The sequence below is a fragment of the Sus scrofa genome, chromosome 16 (genome assembly GCF_000003025.6).
Source record: "Sus scrofa isolate TJ Tabasco breed Duroc chromosome 16, Sscrofa11.1, whole genome shotgun sequence".
Classification (NCBI taxonomy): domain Eukaryota; kingdom Metazoa; phylum Chordata; class Mammalia; order Artiodactyla; family Suidae; genus Sus; species Sus scrofa.
This window is the reverse complement of record NC_010458.4, coordinates 51,779,479-51,799,264: the sequence shown is the minus strand read 5'-3', so window position 1 is coordinate 51,799,264 and position 19,786 is coordinate 51,779,479. Positions and strand designations below refer to the sequence as shown.

At 47.8% G+C, this 19,786-nt stretch overlaps 1 protein-coding gene across 1 annotated transcript in view; it reads right to left on the bottom strand.

The window, feature by feature from the left end:
• SH3PXD2B (SH3 and PX domains 2B) overlaps positions 1-19,786 on the bottom strand; it is a 125,605-nt gene that overhangs the window by 59,510 nt on the left and 46,309 nt on the right. The window contains 2 exon segments of the mRNA XM_021077089.1: positions 6,238-6,314; positions 15,103-15,178. Coding sequence (XP_020932748.1) covers positions 6,238-6,314; positions 15,103-15,178 — 153 coding nt within the window.

Sequence of the window (19,786 nt, the reverse complement as noted above, 5' to 3'; positions counted from 1 at the left end):
TCATTACCGCTGAGCCACAAAGGGAACTCCTCCCTGATGATTATTGACGTTAACTGTTCATACACCTGTTTGTCATGTGGCTATCTTCTCTGGAGGCTTTAGCCCATTTTAAGACTGGGTTATTAGCTCTTTTGCTATTGAGATGGATGAGTTCCTTATATATTTGGGGGATTAATTAAATTAAAATTTGCAAACATTTTCTCCCATTTGTAGGTTGCCTTTTCACTCTCATGATGATTTCCTTTGCTGTACAGATGCTTTTTAGTTTGGTGGAGTCTCAGTTTTTCTTTTTATTCCCCCCCCACACACACCCACAGCCTGTGGAAGTCCCCGGCCCAGGGATCGAATTTGAGCTGTAGCTGCGACCTGCCCCAGCTGCAGCAGCAACGCCTCAGAAAAGACTGCTTCAGGGCTTCTGCTGTCTTTACCTCTGACCAGCACCAGAGCTTCCATACACCAGCAGAACAGTTAGAATGAATTTCCTTCACCGGTAGAAGGTGAGATGGCCCTTGCATAAATAGAACATGGTCAGCCCAGCATCACACATCCTTTTAAAGGATGCCCTGGGCCCAGGATTCTAGAACCTCCGTGTTCTGTCTCTTCCTGAAGATTTACTGTCAGTCCATGGTTAGGACTGGCGGATCCTGCCACTAGGATCTCACTGCATCTGTACTGAGGAAACTTTCCTGCAAAGGAGTGTCAGACAAGACAGCTGGTATTTCAGCGAGTTTACAGAACAACTTGAGCCACTATTTAGGGAGCTGCTTCAAAACAAATGCTTGTATGTGTGGTAGGATTTGCCTGGGTGTTGTTTTCATTGTGTCTTTTGATGAACAGACGTTCTTCAATTTAATGTAGCCAAATAAATCAATCTTTCTATGCTTGGTACTTTTTGTGTCTTTAGAAGTCCCTCTACAGCTGCGATGATGAAGACATTTTCCCATGTTTAACTTCCTTTTTTTTTTGTGGTTGTTTTTTTGCTATTTCTAGGGCCTCTCCCGCGGCATATGGAGGTTCCCAGGCTAGGGGTCGAATCGGAGCTATAGCTGCCAGCCTACACCAGAGCCACAGCAACACCAGATCTGAGCCACATCTGTGACCTACACCACAGCTCACGGCAACACCAGATCTTTAACCCACTGAGCAAGGGCAGGGATGGAACCCGCAACCTCATGGTTCCTAGTCGGATTCATTAACCACTAAGCCACGACGGGGAGGCCCCCATTTTTAACTTCTAAACCCTTTCCTAATGGCCTCTTCCATTTAGGTCTTTAATGTCCTTGGAAATGATTACATGTGTGGTATGAGTCAGGGGTCGCTATCAATTATTTGTTTTTTCCAGGGATATCCACTGGTTTCTCCTCTCAAAAATCCTACCTTTCAGAGTTCCCTGGTGGCCTGGCAGTTAAGGACTCAGCATTGCCACTGCTGTGGCTTGGGTCTGATCCTTGCCCTGAGAACTTTATGTCCTCAGGCGTGGCCCCGCCCCCCCAAATCCCACCTCTCTTCAGTGATCTGCAAAGTTGCTTTCGGCAGTATCAAAGTGTCCAAATGCACATGGGCCTGTTTCCAGGTTCTCTATTTTGTTCCAATGGTTTGGCCATCTTTGTGCCAACACCAAACTCTGTTAATTACATTTATATATAACTGTATATTTATATATAACTTTTGCTCTACCAGATCTATTAGAAAATAGTTAATCTGTTAACTATTATTATTAGAAAAATAGTTAATCTATTAACTATTATTATTAGAAAAATAATCTATTAACTATTATTAAAATTATTATTATTAGTAGTAGTATTATAATTATATTATTATAATAATTATTTATTATTAAAATAGTTAATCTATTAACTATTATTATTAGAAAATAGTTAATCTATTTTCTAATAGATCTGGTAGAGCAAAATGCTTCTTCCTAGTTGGTAGCTAGTCTGGGGGACATCTACAACACTCTTGTATCTTTACCTACAGGAAACTACCAATTCCTATCAAAACATGGCTAACATGATAGATCAAACTGCCTTAAGTCAGCTCACACCAATGTCAACGACAGAGACCAAATGTTATGTGAAAGCCTATGAAGTTTCTAAAAGACTTTGCGGACCTTGTGACAAAAGGGATGGTTTCATCTCCTTCCAGGAAGACAGTTCCCTTGAAGCCAAGCCCAGGGAATGTGGCCAAGCCAAACCCCCAGATATCTGTTCTGCATCTTAGGAGGCATTAAGAGCAGGGGCAGTAACTTCCATGAGGCTCATTTAACAGAAGCAGTTTTCTTCCCTGTGGTTAATTCAGGTCAGTTCATGATCTCTGGACTATTCCAAGCCTAGCCAGATGCAGGCAGCTGTTGCTGTCCCTTATCCCTTCGGGTTTTATATTTCCTTTTCCAAATCGAATGTCCAGGGGTTTGCGAAGCCCTGGGTGAGAGCAAGATGTGACAGGAGAGAAGTTGGGTGGTCCAGGGCAGAGCAAGAGAGCACAACTTGGGCTGAGACAACAGCTTCTGGAAAGGAACCAGCTGGAACTTACTAGCTGGCCAAGGTGACCCTGAGGGGTTCAAAGTTCTTGCCAGCAAGGCCCGGACAAGGAAATTGTAGGCCCTAGAAGTCTGGAAAATGACAAAGAGCAGAAGAGGTCAACTTTCCTGCCTTTGTGCCGAGTGACTGGTCCTACCCCCCCCCCCCCTTTTAGGGCTGCACTTGTGGCATATGGATGTTCCCAGGCTAGGGGTCAAATCAGAGCTGTAGCAGCAACACGGGATCTGAGCCATGTCTGTGACCTACACCACAGCTCACTGCATCGCCAGATGCTTAACCCACCGAGCGAGGCCAGGGATCGAACCCGTATCATCATGGATACTAGCTGGGTTCCGAACCCACTGTGCTCAACAGGAACTCCTGGTCCTACCCCTTCCTAAGGATCCCTTTTTGTACTTTCTTAGAGGCTGTGAATGGTATGCGAATGCTGAAATTATAAAAGGCCTGGGTTCAACTCTCAAACCCTCCAAATTAATACTGTAGTTTTATTGGGTCTCCATTTCCTCATCAACACAATGGAAAAAATAAAACCTACTTCTCAAGGTTACTGAAAGGATGAAATGAGGTCATTCCCCATAAAAATGATCAGGAGCGGTGTTCTCCCCTTCATAACGTCTCCTGCCAAGAGAGGGGGTGTCCTGCCGCACTGCCCCCCTATCATTTATCTACTGTAAAAGTTCCCCGTTCTTCTTCTTCGTACACAATGCAATGATTCAAATGCAAATTACAGAGTTGGGCAACCATCACCACCATCTCGTTTTAGAATTTTCCATCTCCTCAAGAATTTTCTCCAACCTCCCTTGCAATCAATCTCCACATCCACTGCCCCAAGGCCCAGGAAACCACCGATCTGCTTTCTGTTTCTCAAAATGTGCCTTCCTGCACATTTCATGTAAATGGAATCATGCAATATGCAATCTCTGGCATCTGGCTTCTTTCACGTGGCATCATGTTTCTGAGGTTCATTCATGGTGCCACTCTGATCAGTATTTCACTCTGTTTATTTTACTGTTGGATAATATTCCATTGAACGCCTATTCTACATTTTCTTTACCTAGTTATCAGATGATGGATATATGGAATGCTTCCAATTTGGGGCTATTATGAATTAATGCTGCTACGAACAACCGCGTCTAACTCTTTGGACAGATGTTGTCTTTTCTTTTTTGTCTTTTTTTGCCTTTCCTAGGGCTGCTTCCCACGGCATATGGAGGTTCCCAGGCTAGGGGTCTAGTAGGAGCTGTAGCCGCCGGCCTACGCCACAGCCACAGCAACGTGGGATCTGAGCCGTGTCTGCGACCTACACCACAGCTCACCGAAACGCCAGATCTTTAACCCACTGAGCAAGGCCAGGGATCAAACCCGCAACCTCATGGTTCCTAGTCGGATTCATTAACCACTGTGCCACGACGGGAACTCCTTTTCTTTCTTTTTTTTTGGGGGGGGGGTCCTTTTAGGACTATACCTGTGGTATATGGAGGGTCCTGCGCTAGAGGATGAACTGGAGCTGTAGCTGCTGGCATACCCCATAGCCACAGCAATGCCAGATCCTTAACCCACTGAGCAAGGCCAGGGATTGAACCTGCAACCTTATGGATGCTAGTCAGATTCGTTTCTGCTGAGCCATGACGGGAACTCCTTGTTCTTCTTTATCAAAATTGTTTCAGCTATTCTGAGTCCTTGGCACTTCCCTATACACTTTAGGGGTCAGCTTGTTAATTTCTACAAAAAAGCCTACCAAGATTTTGTCAGAGACTGGATTGACTCAGTAGATCAGCTGGGGGAGAACTGCCATTTTAACACTATGGAGTCTTCGAATCCATGAGTATGAAATGTCTCGCCATTAATTTGAAGCTTCTTTAAGTTCTCTCAACAGTATTTTATAGTTTCAGTGTACAAATCTTACACTTCTTTTACTGAATTTATTCCTAATTATTTTATTCTTTTTGATGCTATTATGAGTGGAATTATTTTCCTAATTTCACTTTTGGGTTGTTCGCTATTAGTATATAGAAACAATTGATTTCTGCATATTTGCCTCGTATTTCGTTATCTCATGGAGCTCATTTATTAGTTTTCGCAGGATTTTTTGTGGGTTCCTCATGATTTTCTACACTAGAATCATGCCATCTGTGAATCAAGGCAGTTTTACGTCTTCCTTTCTGATCTGTATGCCTTTTATTTCTTTCTCTTGTTTGTGTCCACCAGCTAGACTCTCTAGTAAAATGTAGATGAGAAGTAGAGAGAGCAGATACCCTTGCTTCGTTCCTGATCTTAGGGGGAGAGAGCATTCACTGCTCTGTTTTAAGGCATTTTTTGTTGTTCTAACCCTTCTCCGATCAGAGTACTAGTGATTATTTTTTTAAAATAATTTAGCTAGTTTTTACTTTTATATAAAAACTTTTTAGGAGTTCCCGTCGAACCTCAGTGGTTAACAAATCCGACTAGGAACCATGAGGTTCCAGGTTCGATTCCTGGCCTTGCTCAGCGGGTTAAGGATCCAGCGTTGCCATGAGCTGTGGTGTAGGTTGCAGACGTGGCTCAGAGCCCACGTTGCTGTGGCTCTGGCGTAGGCTGGTGGCTACAGCTCCGATTAGACCCCTAGCCTGGGAACCTTCATATGCCACGGCAGCGGCCCAAGAAATGGCAAAAAGGCAAAAAAATAAAAAAAAAAAAACTTATAAAAATTGAAATATAGGCGATTTACAAATGTTGTGTTAGTTTCTGATGTACAGCAAAGTGATTCCGTTTTTAATATATTCTTATACATTCTTTTCCACATCCTTTCCCATTATGGTTTGTTACAAGATATTGAATATAGTGCCCTGTGCTATACAGTAGGTCCCTGTTTATCTATTTTATATTTAGTAGTTTGTACCTGCTAATACCGAACTCCTAATTTACCCCTCTTCTCCACTTTCCCCTTTGGAAACTGTAAAGTTGTCTTCTACGTCTGTGAATCTGTTTATGTTTTGTAAATAAGTTCATTTGCATCATATTTTAGATTTAGCATATAAGTGATATCATATGATGTTTATCTTTGTCTGACTCATTTCATTTGGCATAATAATCTCTAGGCCCATCCATGTTGCTACTAATGGTATTATTTCATTCTTTTTTTTTAATGGCTGAGTAATCTGCTAATGATTTTAAGTTAGAGAAATAAATACTAAAGGTAAAGGAAGCTAAACAAAAGAAAAATATGCTTCTTTCCTGATCACAGACTCACATCAAATGAAATATAACCAAAAGGCAGACAGACTCCAGAGGGATTGGAAGTCAGATGCCCTGTTCAACAACAGAGGTAACTTCTAGAACCTGCACCCACAGTGGAATACTATGCAGCCATGAAAAATAGGCTCAAGGAGATTTTTAATTGCATGGGGGAAATTCTTAAATTACAACATGAAAGAAAAGAGAAAGAATGACAAAATAACATATGGGATGGTCTCAACACCATAAAGAAATGCACACAGAGAGAAAAGAGAGAAAGGAAATACGGCAAAATCTTTATAAATGTTGTCTCTGAGTTGAGAAATCATCAGTGATTGGTTTTTCTAATTTCTTTACATTTTTTTCACTTGTATAGATCTTTCACAATGGGCATCCTTTAGTCAGAAAAGAAAAAGAAAAGAAAAGAAAAAACCCAAGGGGAAGACACGAGACACAGGGAAGTGCTGGCATTCCTCAAACTTACCTTACAGTATTCATCAATCGGTATCAGGCGTTTGACAGCCACGTCCCGGATGTGGCTCCGTCGGAAGAGAATTTTGCCTGCAGAAAACAAGAATGAATACGGCGTAGTAAGGGAGTGGTGACAACTCTCAGCAATCTGGGAGGACGAGGATGTGGTGGCCTTTGGCTGGCCTGAGTGGTACCTAAACTCCTGGCTGCCATCAGTACCTGCTGCTGGAGGTCCACAGCACCTGGACTGCCCCACGCTCGGTCCTCTAAAGCCCTGCTCACAGCTGCAGTGCAAGGGCTTCAGGGAGTGGGACTCGCTTGACGTGATAAGGGAGGCCGGAATCAAACCAGAGAAGGAAGGCCTGATGATCTGAGGTCCCCTGTGCAACCCTACGACTCTCAGATTGGGCAGTGGTTCAGTGGACACTCAGATGTGTCCCCCCCTGCAGTCTCCTTTCTTTGCACACCTTTCGTGCTCATCTTTTCTTTTTCTTTCTTTCTTTTTTTTTATGGTTGCACCCAAGGCATGTGGAAGTTCCCAGTCCAGGGACTGAATCCGAGCCACAGCTGTGACCTGTGTTGCAGCTGCTGCAACACTTAACCCACTGTGTCAGGCAAGGGATCGAACCCAAGCCTCAGCAGTGACTGGAGCTGCTTAATCCACTACACCACAGCGGGGACGCCCCTGCACTCGTCTCATGTTCCCCCAATACTCCATGTTCTCTCATAATTCCATGCCTTTCCCTTTGCCTGGAACACCTGCCCTATCCCGCCTCACCCACTATCCCTGCTGAGAGACTCTTATCCCCTTCAAACAGGTTAAGAGTTCCTGTCTCTTTCGGAGCTCCTGTGGTGGCTCAGCAGTAATGAATGCAACTGGTAACCGTGAGGACACGTGTTTGATCCCTGGCCTTGCTCACTGGGTTGGGGATCCGGCATTGCTGTGAGCTGTGGTGTAGGTTGCAGATGCGGCTCAGATTCCACGTTGCCGTGGCTGTGGTTGTGGTGTAGACCAGCAGATAGAGCTCCAAATGGACCCGTAGCCTGGAAACCTCCATATGCTGAGAGTGCAGCCCTAAAAACAAACCATACAAACAAGCAAACAAACAAACAAAAAAAGAGTTCCTATCTCTTTCTCATGCACACACATCCCATTGTCAATTTACATCTTCTTCCTTCCCACTACTCACGGGGCTCTGCCCAAATAGGGACTGGGCTTTCGTCAAGTGTGTGCCCCCACCACGTGGCACTTGTGTTTGATCAATGTACAAAGGTGGATTCCACTCCAATTCCTTCCCTGGTCAGTGTTTGTAACGGAGGGCTCCAAGTGTCCCCACCTCACCGAATGCTGACGGAGGGTCTTCATACTAACCGCCTACTAACAGACAGCACCGCTACTTGCTCGGTGACATCTGACCACGGGGGTGTATTAGTACCAGAACCTCCAGTGTGCCATCTGGGCAGAGGCTATGGGCCATAGGCAGGGACATATATAGAAAGGATGCCACTGAGAGTTTCGGGAAATATCCAAGATGCCAAAAGGTATGGAGGAGGTTTGTTTCAAGCAAATGGGTGGGTTCCTAAGAGCCTTAAAGGAGATCCCTTCATGGGGAGATGGTGGTGAAGCGTATAAAATTAAAAAAAAAGTGCTGTTGTTTAGCACTGGTCACTACACCTAGTCACTTATGATGGAACATGATGGAGGATAATGTGAGAAAAAGAATGTAGATATATATGTATGTGTGACTGGGCCACCTTGCTGGACAGTAGAAAATTGACAGAACATGGTAAACCAGCTATAATGGAAAAAATAAAAAATCATTTAAAAAAATAAAAATAAAATAAAATCATTAACACATGTAAAAAAAATTTTTTTTAATTAAAAAAAAACATGGAGTTCCCATTGTGGCTCAGTGGTTAACAAACCTGACTAGTATCTATGAGGACACGGGTTTGATCCATGGCCCTGCTCAGTGGGTTAAGGATCCGGCGTTGCCATCATCTGTGGTGTAGGTTGTAGACGTGGCTCGGATCTGGCGTTGCTGTGGCTGTGGTGTAGACCAGCAACTGTAAAACTCCTATTAGACCCCGAGCCTGGGGACTTTCATGTGCTGTGGGTGTGGCCCTAAAAAGACAAAAGACCAAAAATAAATAAACAAATAAAATAAATAAATGAGATTTGTTATCTTTAACATTAAAACAACAACAAAGCGTATATACGCTGAGGATCAAAGATCTGTCACACAAGCAGGGGGCAGGCAAAAGCAGAAAGAAGACATCCAGCCTCCAGAGAGGTGGGGGATGGAGACAAGCCCCCTGCCATGCTCGGGCAGAGCGACCAGGAGGTCTCGAGGGGTCAACAAGGAAGGCACGGGGACACCACGCTCTCCAGAGAGCAGAGCACGGAGGCTACGAGGAGCCTCACCCACTTCTGGTCCAAGGGGGCAGGTCATGGAGAAGCGTCTGGGTGATGAGCCGGGCAGGGCGAGGGGAGGTTAACCACTGATCTGGGCTAGTTCTGGTGAGACTGCCGTCTCCACAGGTCAAGCTTGGGTGAGCAGGGGCGAGATGGTAAGAAAAGCACCTGAAGAGTTTTCATCACATGACAGAGTCGAAAGTGATGATAGGAAACAACCTATTGACTTTTAAAGAATTGCAGCGCAAGGGGGTCCGGGAGACGTGCACCTGAAAAGATACATGGTTAATGTCACATTTTAAATAACTGGACAACTGGTTCTTTTTTTGGTGTGTGTGTGTGTGTGTGTGTGTGTGTGTGTGTCTTTTTAGGGCCACACCCACGGCATACAGAGGCTCCCAGGCTAGGGGTGGAATCAGAGCTGTAGTTGCCAGCCTACACCACAGCCACAGCAATGCCAGATCTAAGCTGCATCTGCAACCTACACCACAGCTCAAGGCAATGCCGGATCCTTAACCCACTGAGGGAGGCTAGGGATGGAACCTGCGTCCTCATGGAAGCTAGACAGATTTCTTTCCACTGAGCCATGACGGGAACTCCAGACAATTTGTTCTTGGGCAAGAGGGCACAGTCAGGAATTAGGCAGATAGGGTCAACCTCTTAGTAAGCCTTTTTTTTTTTTTTTCTTTTCTTCTCATTTCCACATATAAAGAAAAAACCCCACAGTGAGCTAGATCAAACACACACTCCTCGTGTTCCTTAACAAAGGCTCCTCTTCCTTTATAATGATGGGTTTAATTCTGTTTGAGTCAGTCAAGTTTCTGATACACCATGCTTGTTAGTAGAGAAAAAAAAAAAAATCTAACATTTTTTCCCCGGCACCTGCAGCATGTGGAAGTTCCCTGGGCCAGGGATCGAACCTGTGCCACAGCAGTGACAACACTAGATCCTTAACCCTCTAAGCCACCAGGGGACTCGCAGAAGAGAAAACAAAAATCTAAAAGAATGCATCAGAGGGATCAAAGTACTTGTTTCTGAGGAGAAAAGACAAAGCCTTTTTGTTGTGTTCTTTAAACTTTCCCCAAAGTTCCTACCGTAAACACTGATGGCTTCTGGAATGGGAAATTGTTGACATCACTTCGAATGAGAGAAACAAATCACGCAGTGGGATGGGAAGGGGTTTACAACCTGGCCCCCCAGAGCCAATGATCTTATTCCCTCCCTCACTCCCAGGCCCTGTCTGGGCGGGAGCCCTCCGTGCCCAGGCGCTGGGGAGGGTGGCTGCCCTCCTGGCACGTGTGTTTCTCAGCAGGGAGAGCCCCTGCTCATGACTCTCTGGGTGGGGCAGTCCTTCCAGGGATGGGAGTGGCCCCTGGCCCTGCGGGAGGTTGAGCTCCCCGGCCCCAAATTCCGAGAAAGCTGGTAGCCTTCCCATCCCCGGCCCAGCCCCAGTCCCTGTGGTAATCAAGTTACTGCCGTCACGGGTGGGACCATTTGTAGGGCAGACTCCCTAAGAGAGTCAGAGCCTTCAGGAAAAACAAGAGACGCCTGCCTGCAAAGAGAAATTGTGCCCAGGAAAGGCTTCCTGCCCGCTAAGCTATTTCTCAAAATGCGAGAGGGGTCCCTACCAAAACCAGGTTGGCCCCAGTTTGGTGTCATTTCCCCTTCCATAAATCAGAGGAAGGGTGGAGAGTGGGGTGTACAGGCCTCTTACCCAGAAGCTGTGACCCGACTCAAATGATGATTTGCCCCGGGCACGGTGCCGGCTGGGGCCCACAGGACCAGCGCAGGATCATCTCAGAGCTACTATGGCCCAAGAGAATTCACCTGAGGCCCAGCCTGCAGGAGCCGGGAGAGGGCGGAGGGCTCAGGCGCCTTCACTGTCTCCTGGCGGTGTGACCCGACAATGTCACTCTTCCTGTGCAGCCTCAGTGGGATAGGCGTCTCTGGGCACATGTCAGGTGCCCTGCCAGCGAGCGGGACAGGAAGCCCCGTGGCAGGAGTAGCATGCTCGGGGGAGGCCACAGGCTCTGTGGTCAGCAAGGCCCTGGGCCAGGGCCTGGGGGGTCTCTTCCTTCCTGTGGCGCCTTGGGAAAGGCATTTACCTGTCAGAACCTCAGTCTCCTCATCTGCAAAATGGAAGAGCAGCACCGGTCTCTTGGTCCTGATCTCTGTGCTGAACCAGCATAAGGCTTGGTCCTCTCTAGGTGCTTATAAAAAGGTAATTATTTATTTTTTTTAAAAAGAAGTTACACGGTACTGCCTGGCACTTTACAAGGAAGAGCACCTGTCCTTTCCTCCACTCCCAACCGGGTTTCTTTTTTAAAAAAGTTGTTTATTTAGTTGATGGGTAAGTTCCGTCCAAGTCTTCTGTACAGCAAAGTGACCCATACATACGGCTGGGTCAAAAAAGAATATATATATATATTCTCATGTTATCTTCCATATTATCTTCCATCACGTTCTATCACAAGCGACTGGACACAGTTCCCTGTGCTATTCAGCAGGACCTCATGGCTTATCCACTCCAGATGCAACAGTTTGCACCTACTAACCCCAAACTCCCAGTCCCTCCCCCCTCTGCCCTGCGCCCTCGGCAACCACAAGTCTGTTCTCTACATCTGTGAGTCTGCAACCTGAGTTCTTAAGCCCTGCCCCTGTCAGCCCAATTCATCACTGATCCACAGCAGAGCCGGCGCTACTGCTCAGACCCCGGGCGGTGGGACAGAACCGAGGGTCCAGCACCCCCCTTGGCTGGGGCCTCCAAGCGGAATGCCTGGGGGACAGCAGCCCCTTGTCTGTGTCTGCTGTCAAGTGTTTCCCTGTGCGTCCTGGGGAAGGAGGTCGGGGTGCCTGCACCCAGCCCTCCTGGAACGGAAAGGGTGCTCAGAGCAGAGAACAGCCTCTGGTGGGAACGAGCAGGCTTTTGTTTTCCACGGTGCAGGAAGGCCAAACTGTACTTCTTATTTTTCAAGCTGCATCCTCTGCCAAGTTGGCGTCCCCAGCTCTTTCTGATGGAAAATTGCACGGGGCCGTTCTCCCCTCCCCCTGGCTTTGTGCTAACATGAAACTTGCTTTTGTTCTGCTGACGTGGCAGTCTTGGCAGAAAACTGACCCCCTAGCAGAGGGGACATTTCTCCCACCCGTCTGTCCGTGCCCTTGGCCTCGGCCTGGAGGCAAAGCTAAGACGTGGGCTGGGAAAGAAGACTCCAGGGGTCCTGGGGCCCAATGGGCTCTCCCCTCGCTACAAGTGGGTGTCCTGCGCAGGGACAGCGGGGTGGGTCCCTGCGAACAGCCTTTTCACGAATTCATGGGTGGAAAAAGGATTACGTAACCACGAAAGCTTTCAGGGGCTGCGGAGAGGGTCGGCTCAAGGTCTTCCCTGCCCTGGGACGTTTTTCCAGAGCTGGTTTTGCCTTTCATCCAGCAAAGAGTTATAACTGGCTGCTTTCTTTTCCTTCCTTGAAGAAAAATATACATTTAGAGCCCATTTCAACTTGAATATCCAGATGGATCATTTAAGTGGGACTCCAAGATATGAAATGCCCAGAAATTCCCAAGGAATGCCCCAGGATCCCTGTTTCTGCCTTTCCTGAGAACTTTTTATGTGCCAGGGAGAGAAGCTTGTGAGGCAGGGGGTCGCTGTCCCATTTTACAGATGTGGAAACTGAGGCTCAGAGGCAGAGATGCCATCTGATTGAGGTCACGGGGCTGAGTCTGTTGGACTCATGCACATGCTTTGGAGCCCCGAGACTTGGCTGCTGCAGCTGGCACCGTGGGTTTTCTCCAGCAGGGAAAAAAATTCCAGTGTTCTTTCCCCATGGAGGAACTAAAAACATTAGCGTTTTTAGGCAAATGATTCTCCCAGTAAATGGAGGCCTGGCAAATACATCAACCCTGTCTCTAAACTCACTCGATGATGACAGTATCTGGAAGGTGCCACTGATGTGCTGATTGCAGAATCCTGGAGTGAGGAGGGGCGAATGGGCTCCTGGGTGACTCGGAGAGTCTCCCCCGTCTCCCGGCCTGCCCCTCTTGTCTGCAAAACCAAAAGGATTTAAGGGCCCGTCCAGCTCTAAATATTTGTGATTTCGGGTAATTGGCAATTTGCTGATGATCTATACATTGACACAGTAAATGCTTGATCGCTGCTAGTTACATACGAGGCGCTTACCTAATCTTCCTAACAACTCTATCATCTAAGTACCATTATTATCTCGATGTGCAAATGAAGAAATGAAACTTTGTGTGCTTAAGTAACTTACCCAAGATGAGGAGGGCCCTGGGATTTGAATTCGGGCTGTCTGACGTTGCGCATGAATTTTGGAGCCAGCCAGACCTGTTTGACTCCCAGCTCTGCCATTTGCGCAAGTGATTATAATTTCTCTGGGCCTCAACTGCGTCATCTGTGAAATGGGCATAGTAATGCCTGCCAGCAGGGTTGTTCTAAGGACTAAGCAGACTAATGAACATGAAGTACTTAGCCCAGAGACTGTGTCTATTTATTAGTAGACATCTAATAAATGGTAGCTATCATCACTTGAAGCTATAACCCTGGTTTTGGTAACTCATTTTTTTGAGTTGAAGCCTTTTGTCTCTTTTTTCTTTTTAGTCCATACCCGCAGCATATGGAAGTTCCCGGGTTGAATCGGAGCTGCAGCTGCCCGCCTACACCACAGCCACAGCAACACCAGATCCGAGCCGCATCTGTGACCTAGGCCGCAGCTGGTGCCATTGCCAGATCCTTAACCCCCTAAGTGAGGCCAGGGATCAAACCTGCATCCTCACGGACACACTATCAGGTTCTTTTTTTTTTTGTCTTTTTGTCTTTTTAGGGCCGCACCTGCGGCATATGGAAGTTCCCAGGCTAGGGGTCTAATGGGAGCTGTAGCTGATGGTCTATACCACTGCCATAGCAACGCCAGATTCGAGCCTCGTCTTCAACCTACACCACAGCTCACGGCAACGCCGGATCCTCAACCCACCGAGCGAGGACAGGGATTGAACCCACAGCCTCATGGTTCCTAGTCGGATTCGCCTCCACTGTGCCACGATGGGAACTCCTACATTGTCAGGTTCCTGACCCAGTGAGCCATAATGGGAACTCTTGAGTTGAAGCTTTGATGCTATTCCTTTGGTAAGAATTTTCTGAGGGGAAGGAAAGGGACACCGATTGTCTTAGAGCTGGGACCAGCTGTGGTTGCATTAACTCCTCCACGGTGCCTGGCACGCAGAAGGCGCCTGGTGGCTGTGCTGCCCAGGCAGGCAGAATTTCTACAATGGTCCCCAGAGATGTCCCACCTTAATCCTGGACACTGTGACAATAATGGGATCTCACTCCTGGGATCATGTTATATCATATGCCTTCGTACATTTCAAGAGAGGGAGATTATCCTGGATTAGCCAAGTGTGTGCAAGGTAATCACATGAGCTTTTAAAAGCAGACAGCTTTCTTTGACTAGTGGCAGGAGGAGAAGCCAGAGAGATTCCAGGCACAGGAAAGATTCAATGCCCCGCTGCCAGTATGAAGATGGATGAGGCATGTGGACAGCCAGACAGGATACAGGCATCTCGGTCCTAGAGCCGCAAGGAATTGGATTCTGCCAACAACCTGGATGAGGCTGGAAGTGGATTCTCCTCCAAGTCCAAATCCTCCAGAGAAGTGCCCCGCCCAGCCAGGACCTTGACTTTGGTCTTTTTTTTTTTTTTGCTCTTTAGGGCTGAACCCATGCTGAACATAAAGCTAAGTACTTTACATTCATTAACTTGTTTAGTCCTTAGAACAACCTGCTGGCACGCATTGCTCTGCCCATGGCATATGGAAGTTCCCAGGCTAGGGGCTGAATTGGACCTACAGCTGCCAGGCTACGCCACAGTCACAGCAAAGCGGACACTGAGCCGAGTCTGCGACCTACACCACAGCTCACGGCAATGCTGGATCCCCAACCCGTTGAGCAAGGCCAGGGATCAAACCTGCATCCTCGTGGATACTAGTCGCGTTCGTTTCCGCTGCGCCACAACCGGAGCTCCGACTTTGGTCTTTTAAGATCCTAAATAGAGAACCCAGCTGAGCGTGCCTGGACTTCTGGTCAACAGGCCGAGAGATAATAAATGAGTGTTGTTTCAAGTTGCTGAATGCGTGGTGATTTGTTGCGCAGCGCAGAAAACAAACACGGTGGCCCTTATACCAGATGCCATTTACTACAAAACCGTGACGAGCTCTAATGATTCCCACTGTAGAGACAGGAGAAACTGAGGGTCCCAGAGGTGGCATGTCTTGCCTAAGGTCCTGCAGTGAGTACATGGCACGGCATCTAACCCCACGCCCATGTTCTTAGGCACCAATTTCTGCAAATCACTGAGATCTGGTCATTGGGACAGAGCCTCAAGGAGGAGGAGGGGAGAGGCTTGGGAGCTGTACTGGGAGCCCAGAGACCCCATCTGAGCGCCTGTCTTGCTTACCGGGGAGAAAGGGAATGATCCGCTGTTTGGGGTCCTTCTGTCCTCCTTCCATGGGAAATTTGTCCAACATCTGCATCTAAATGGGAAGAATAACAGCAATGAAAGCCTTTAATATGATAAGTGCATCTTGGATGTTTTTAAAGGAATTAGGCGAACTATGCGATGTGATACATAAAAGCTTGCTTGGTTCGGCTTTTCAGAAACCCAGACGAATGGGGAAGACAAAGCCAGCTGGACCTCGGATCTCCAGGCAAACAATTCTCTGTGTCCACAGCAGCCTGACTAGTGAAGGCCCAGAGCTGGGAGGGACCATTCTCAGTTCCCAGGGGGCTCCGGCCACAGGACTGCAGCCTGGCCTGAACAATGCCCCCAGAATTCCACGGGCAGCAAGTCATCCTGTTTCCTAAGAACTGCCAGGTTGAATGTGGAGTTCCCACTGTGGCACAGCGGGTTAAGCAACCCACTGCAGTGCCTCCAGCTGCTGCAGAGAAGTGGGTTCAATCCCTGGGCTGGTGCGGTGGCTTAAAGGATCTGGCTTTGCCTCAGCTACAGCATAGGTTGCAGCTGTGGCTCGGATGCAGTCCCTGGCCTGGGAACTTCCATATGTTGTAGATGCAGCCATTAAAAACCAAACCAAAACGAAAAGGAACTGCCGGGATGTGCTAAGGAATAAACATTGAGACTCAATTCATCGGATTCGCCTGGTTAGGTCTATTCTTCTGAGATCCTTACATCCCCTTCCCCCACTAAGAATTCCCCAGCTGGCTCAGCAGACAGCTCGGTGCCTGGCTGTCTTAGGCACATGTGGTGGAGCAATGAAAAGACTCAGCGTCTAGGGAGAGACTGAAAAGTCATTGCAACACAGTGGAGGAGGTGCTGGGAGAGGTTACTGCTGCCACGGGGAAAGAGGAAGAGCTGGAGCAGAGCATCCCCAGGGATAAACTTTACCATTTTCTCATAACATGAAACGCCTCTCTGATATGTGAAGGAAGCGACGTGAAGTCTCTGATTGGATGTGCAACATCGACTTGTATGGGGCCTCGGGCCTTACCCTTCGTTGGCCAAAATGGTACCAACTGCTGGAATTGCCTTGTGGATTAAAGCAGGGCTACGGTCATCATAATGCTGTCACCAGATGTCTGGTTCTTCTCCTGAGCACACGGTTGGCTCAGACGTCCCCACTCCCTCGAAGTGGGAGGCGGCCAATTACGGGTGAGCAGGAAAGACAAGGTTCCCTCAGGGTGGAAGAGGGAGTTATGGGCAGTGGTTCCCCACTCCCCACTGCTGTCTGCCACGTGACGGCCACACTCTAGAGTGCGGCTTCTCTGCCACGGAGGTCCAAGAGGGATGAACGTGTAGCCCAAGTGAGAAATAAACCCTTGTGTATAGTGAGGCTATTTGTCATAGCAGTATATCCTAACCCATCCTGATTAGTAGTACATGGGCCCAGGATTCAAGCAGAAGGAAAGGGAGTCCTAAGCCTACAGAAGTGATGGCTGAATGTGAGAAGCCTGCCCATCATTTTAAGGAGAAATGTCACCCTGGCTCTCAAGATGTGCCCCTCTGGAAGTGGAGAAAAGGGAATCTTTGTACACTATTGGTGGGAACGTAAATCGGTGCAGCCACGACAGAAAACAGTATGGAGATTCCTCAAGAAACCAAAACTAGAACTACCATAGGATCCAGTGATCCCACTCCTGGTATATATCTGGAAAAAAATGAAAACACGAATTTGAAAAGATACATGCACCCCAATGTTCAAAGCAGCACTATTTACAACAGCCAAGATGGAAGCAACCCAGATGCTCATCAACAGATGACTCTATTAAGAAGATATAGTACATATATATAGTGGAATACTACTCAGCCATAAAGAATAAAATTCTGCCATTTGCAGCTACATGGATGGACTGAGAATATTATGCTTAGTGACATAAGTCACAGACAAACATATTTTATCACTGAGAGGCAGAATCCAAAGAAATAACACAAATGAATACATATGCAAAACAGAAACAGGCTCGCAGACATAGACTACAAACTTGTGGTTATCAAAGGGAAGAGATAAGGGGGGAGGGGCAAATTAGGGATATGGGATTCACAGATACAAACTACCATGTGTAAAATAGACAAGCAACAAGGATATACTGTATAGCACAGGAAGTTATAGCCATTATCTTGTAATAACCTATAATGGAGTATCATCTACAAAAATACTGAATCACTATGTTGCATACCTAAAACCAATAGAGTATTGTCAATCAACCATACTTCACTTAAAAAAAAGATAGATCCCTCTGACAGAATGGAAGCAGCTTTGAATAAATAATAAGCACAGCTGCAGGGAGAGGCAGGAGGGACCTGAAGAGGGAAGGAAGAAAAACATGTATACATGCCAAGCAGGGGGTAGATTCTTTAGATACCTCCTCACAAAATCTGCAGAATACCCCTTCAAGGCGGATGTCATTATCTAGGGAACTGAGTCCAGAGGCGTGCAGAAAGCTGCCATGATGGAGTTCCCGTCGTGGCGCAGTGGTTAACGAATCCGACTAGGAACCATGAGGTTGCGGGTTCGGTCCCTGCCCTTGCTCAGTGGGTTAACGATCCGGCGTTGCCGTGAGCTGTGGTGTAGGTTGCAGATGCGGCTCAGATCCCGCGTTGCTGTGGCTCTGGCATAGGCTGGTGGCTACAGCTCCAATTCGACCCCTAGCCTGGGAACCTCTATATGCCGCGGGAGCGGCCCAAAGAAATAGCAGAAAGACAAAAAAAAAAAAAAAAAAAAAAAAGCTGCCATGAGCTTGCAGCCAGCGGGGGGGCAGGGCCAGCGAGGGAAGCCCATGGCTTCTCTGCCACTACATCACTCACCTTGGAGATGTTACAAAGGCAATTAGGGATCGCGCCCCAGCGCTCAGGAAGCAACTGCCTCCTTAAAACTGTATTATATGACATCCCTGGGTGGGGGGGGGGCCTCAGCCTTGGCGTGGCTGGCACCCTGAAGGACTGCCCACGGGGCTGGGGCTTTAGCTGTGATTTCCAGTCGGCCCCTCATCAGTGCTGTGCAATGAAGAGGAAATGCTTAGTCCACCATCATTCAGCAGCGGGTGAGGCACAGGGGGCCTTGCTGGGAAGACAGGCTTCCCTTTTATTTTTTTCAGAGCCACACCCACGGTGTATGGAGGTTCCCAGGCTAGGGGTCGAATCGGAGCTATAGCCTCCGGCTTACACCACAGCCACAGCCACGCCAGATCCGAGCCGCGTCTGTGACCTACACCACAGCTCACGGCAATGCTGGATCCTTAACCCATGGAGTGAGGCCAGGGATTGAACCCGCAACTTCATGGATACTTGCTGGGTCTGTTACCACTATGCCACCATGGGAACTCCCAGGCTTTCCCTTTTTGAATTCAGGAGCTTTCAACGCTGGCACATAGTAGGCATGGAATGAAAACTGGCTAAACCAGTGAATGCGCCTGAGTGGAATGTGGGGGGAGGGACAGCTTCAGCTGTCTGCCGAGTTCCTGATTAATAATATCCACATTACTAATATCAAATAATAGTAATCACCCTACGAACACTGATGTGACAGTTTACAGTTAACGGGCCTTCCCAGACGTGGTTTTATCTAACCTGCAAAATAATCCTGTGAAGTCAATGCACAACTCCATGAAACAGATGGAGAAACTGGGGAGCAGAGAGACACAGTGAACTGCCTGAGGTCACACAGCTAAGCCTTGGTCCAGCCAGATCAGGTATCTAACCTAAATCCCATTCTGTCCCCCGAGATCACTCTCTTAGGTGTCTTGGGAGTGCCACGTGAATGCAAAAAAAAAAAAAAAAAAAATCAGCCTGAAACAAGGTAAGTTTTATTTTCCACACACAGGTGAACAGGATGCTTTTTTTTTTGAGGGTGGCACCCGCGGCATATGGAGGTTCCCAGGCTAGGGGTGGAATCAGAGCTGTAGCTGCCAGCCTACACCACAGCAACACCAGATCCAGGCCGTGTCTGCAACCTACACCACAGCTCACGGCAACGCCAGATCCTTAACCCACTGAGTGAGGCCAGGGATCGAACCCACAACCTTATGGTTCCTAGTTGGATTCATTTCCGCTGAGCCACAACGGGTCTTTTTTCCTTCTCAGTTTTATTTGTGAAGACAATGCTGGAACACCATGCAGGGTAATTTGTTTTTTCAAGGTGCGTGCCAGTCATCCATCCACCATACCGTGCTGGCGTCGGCTCTCCCGGTTCCTGCGGAACCCCCATCTGAAGGTGTTCCCCAGCTCCTCGCTGTATTTCAGTCTTCCCTGGCATCTTCACTGCTCTGTCTTTGTAGGTTATGCTCACCCTTCGTCCTGATTTGCTCTCACCCAGACAAGCAGGACATGAAGAGCTGAAGGGTCCCCCCAAGTGTTATTTATTAATTTCAGGCAGCAGACCTGGGTTTAATGCTGCAAAGTCTAACCACAGGCATCCGCCCTGGGGACCAGACAGCCCTGGGGTTTCATCCCGATGCGTCCTCAGGCCAGCTGTGTGTCCTTGGCCAGAGACCTCGCCCAGTGAGTCGGCTTCAGCATCTGCAGAACGAGGGATACAGCCTGCTGGGCAGGGTGGTTGTGTAAGTGAACACTGAATGTGAACTCTCTGGAGACACACTGGGGGGCTCAGCAAGAAATGCCCCTTCCT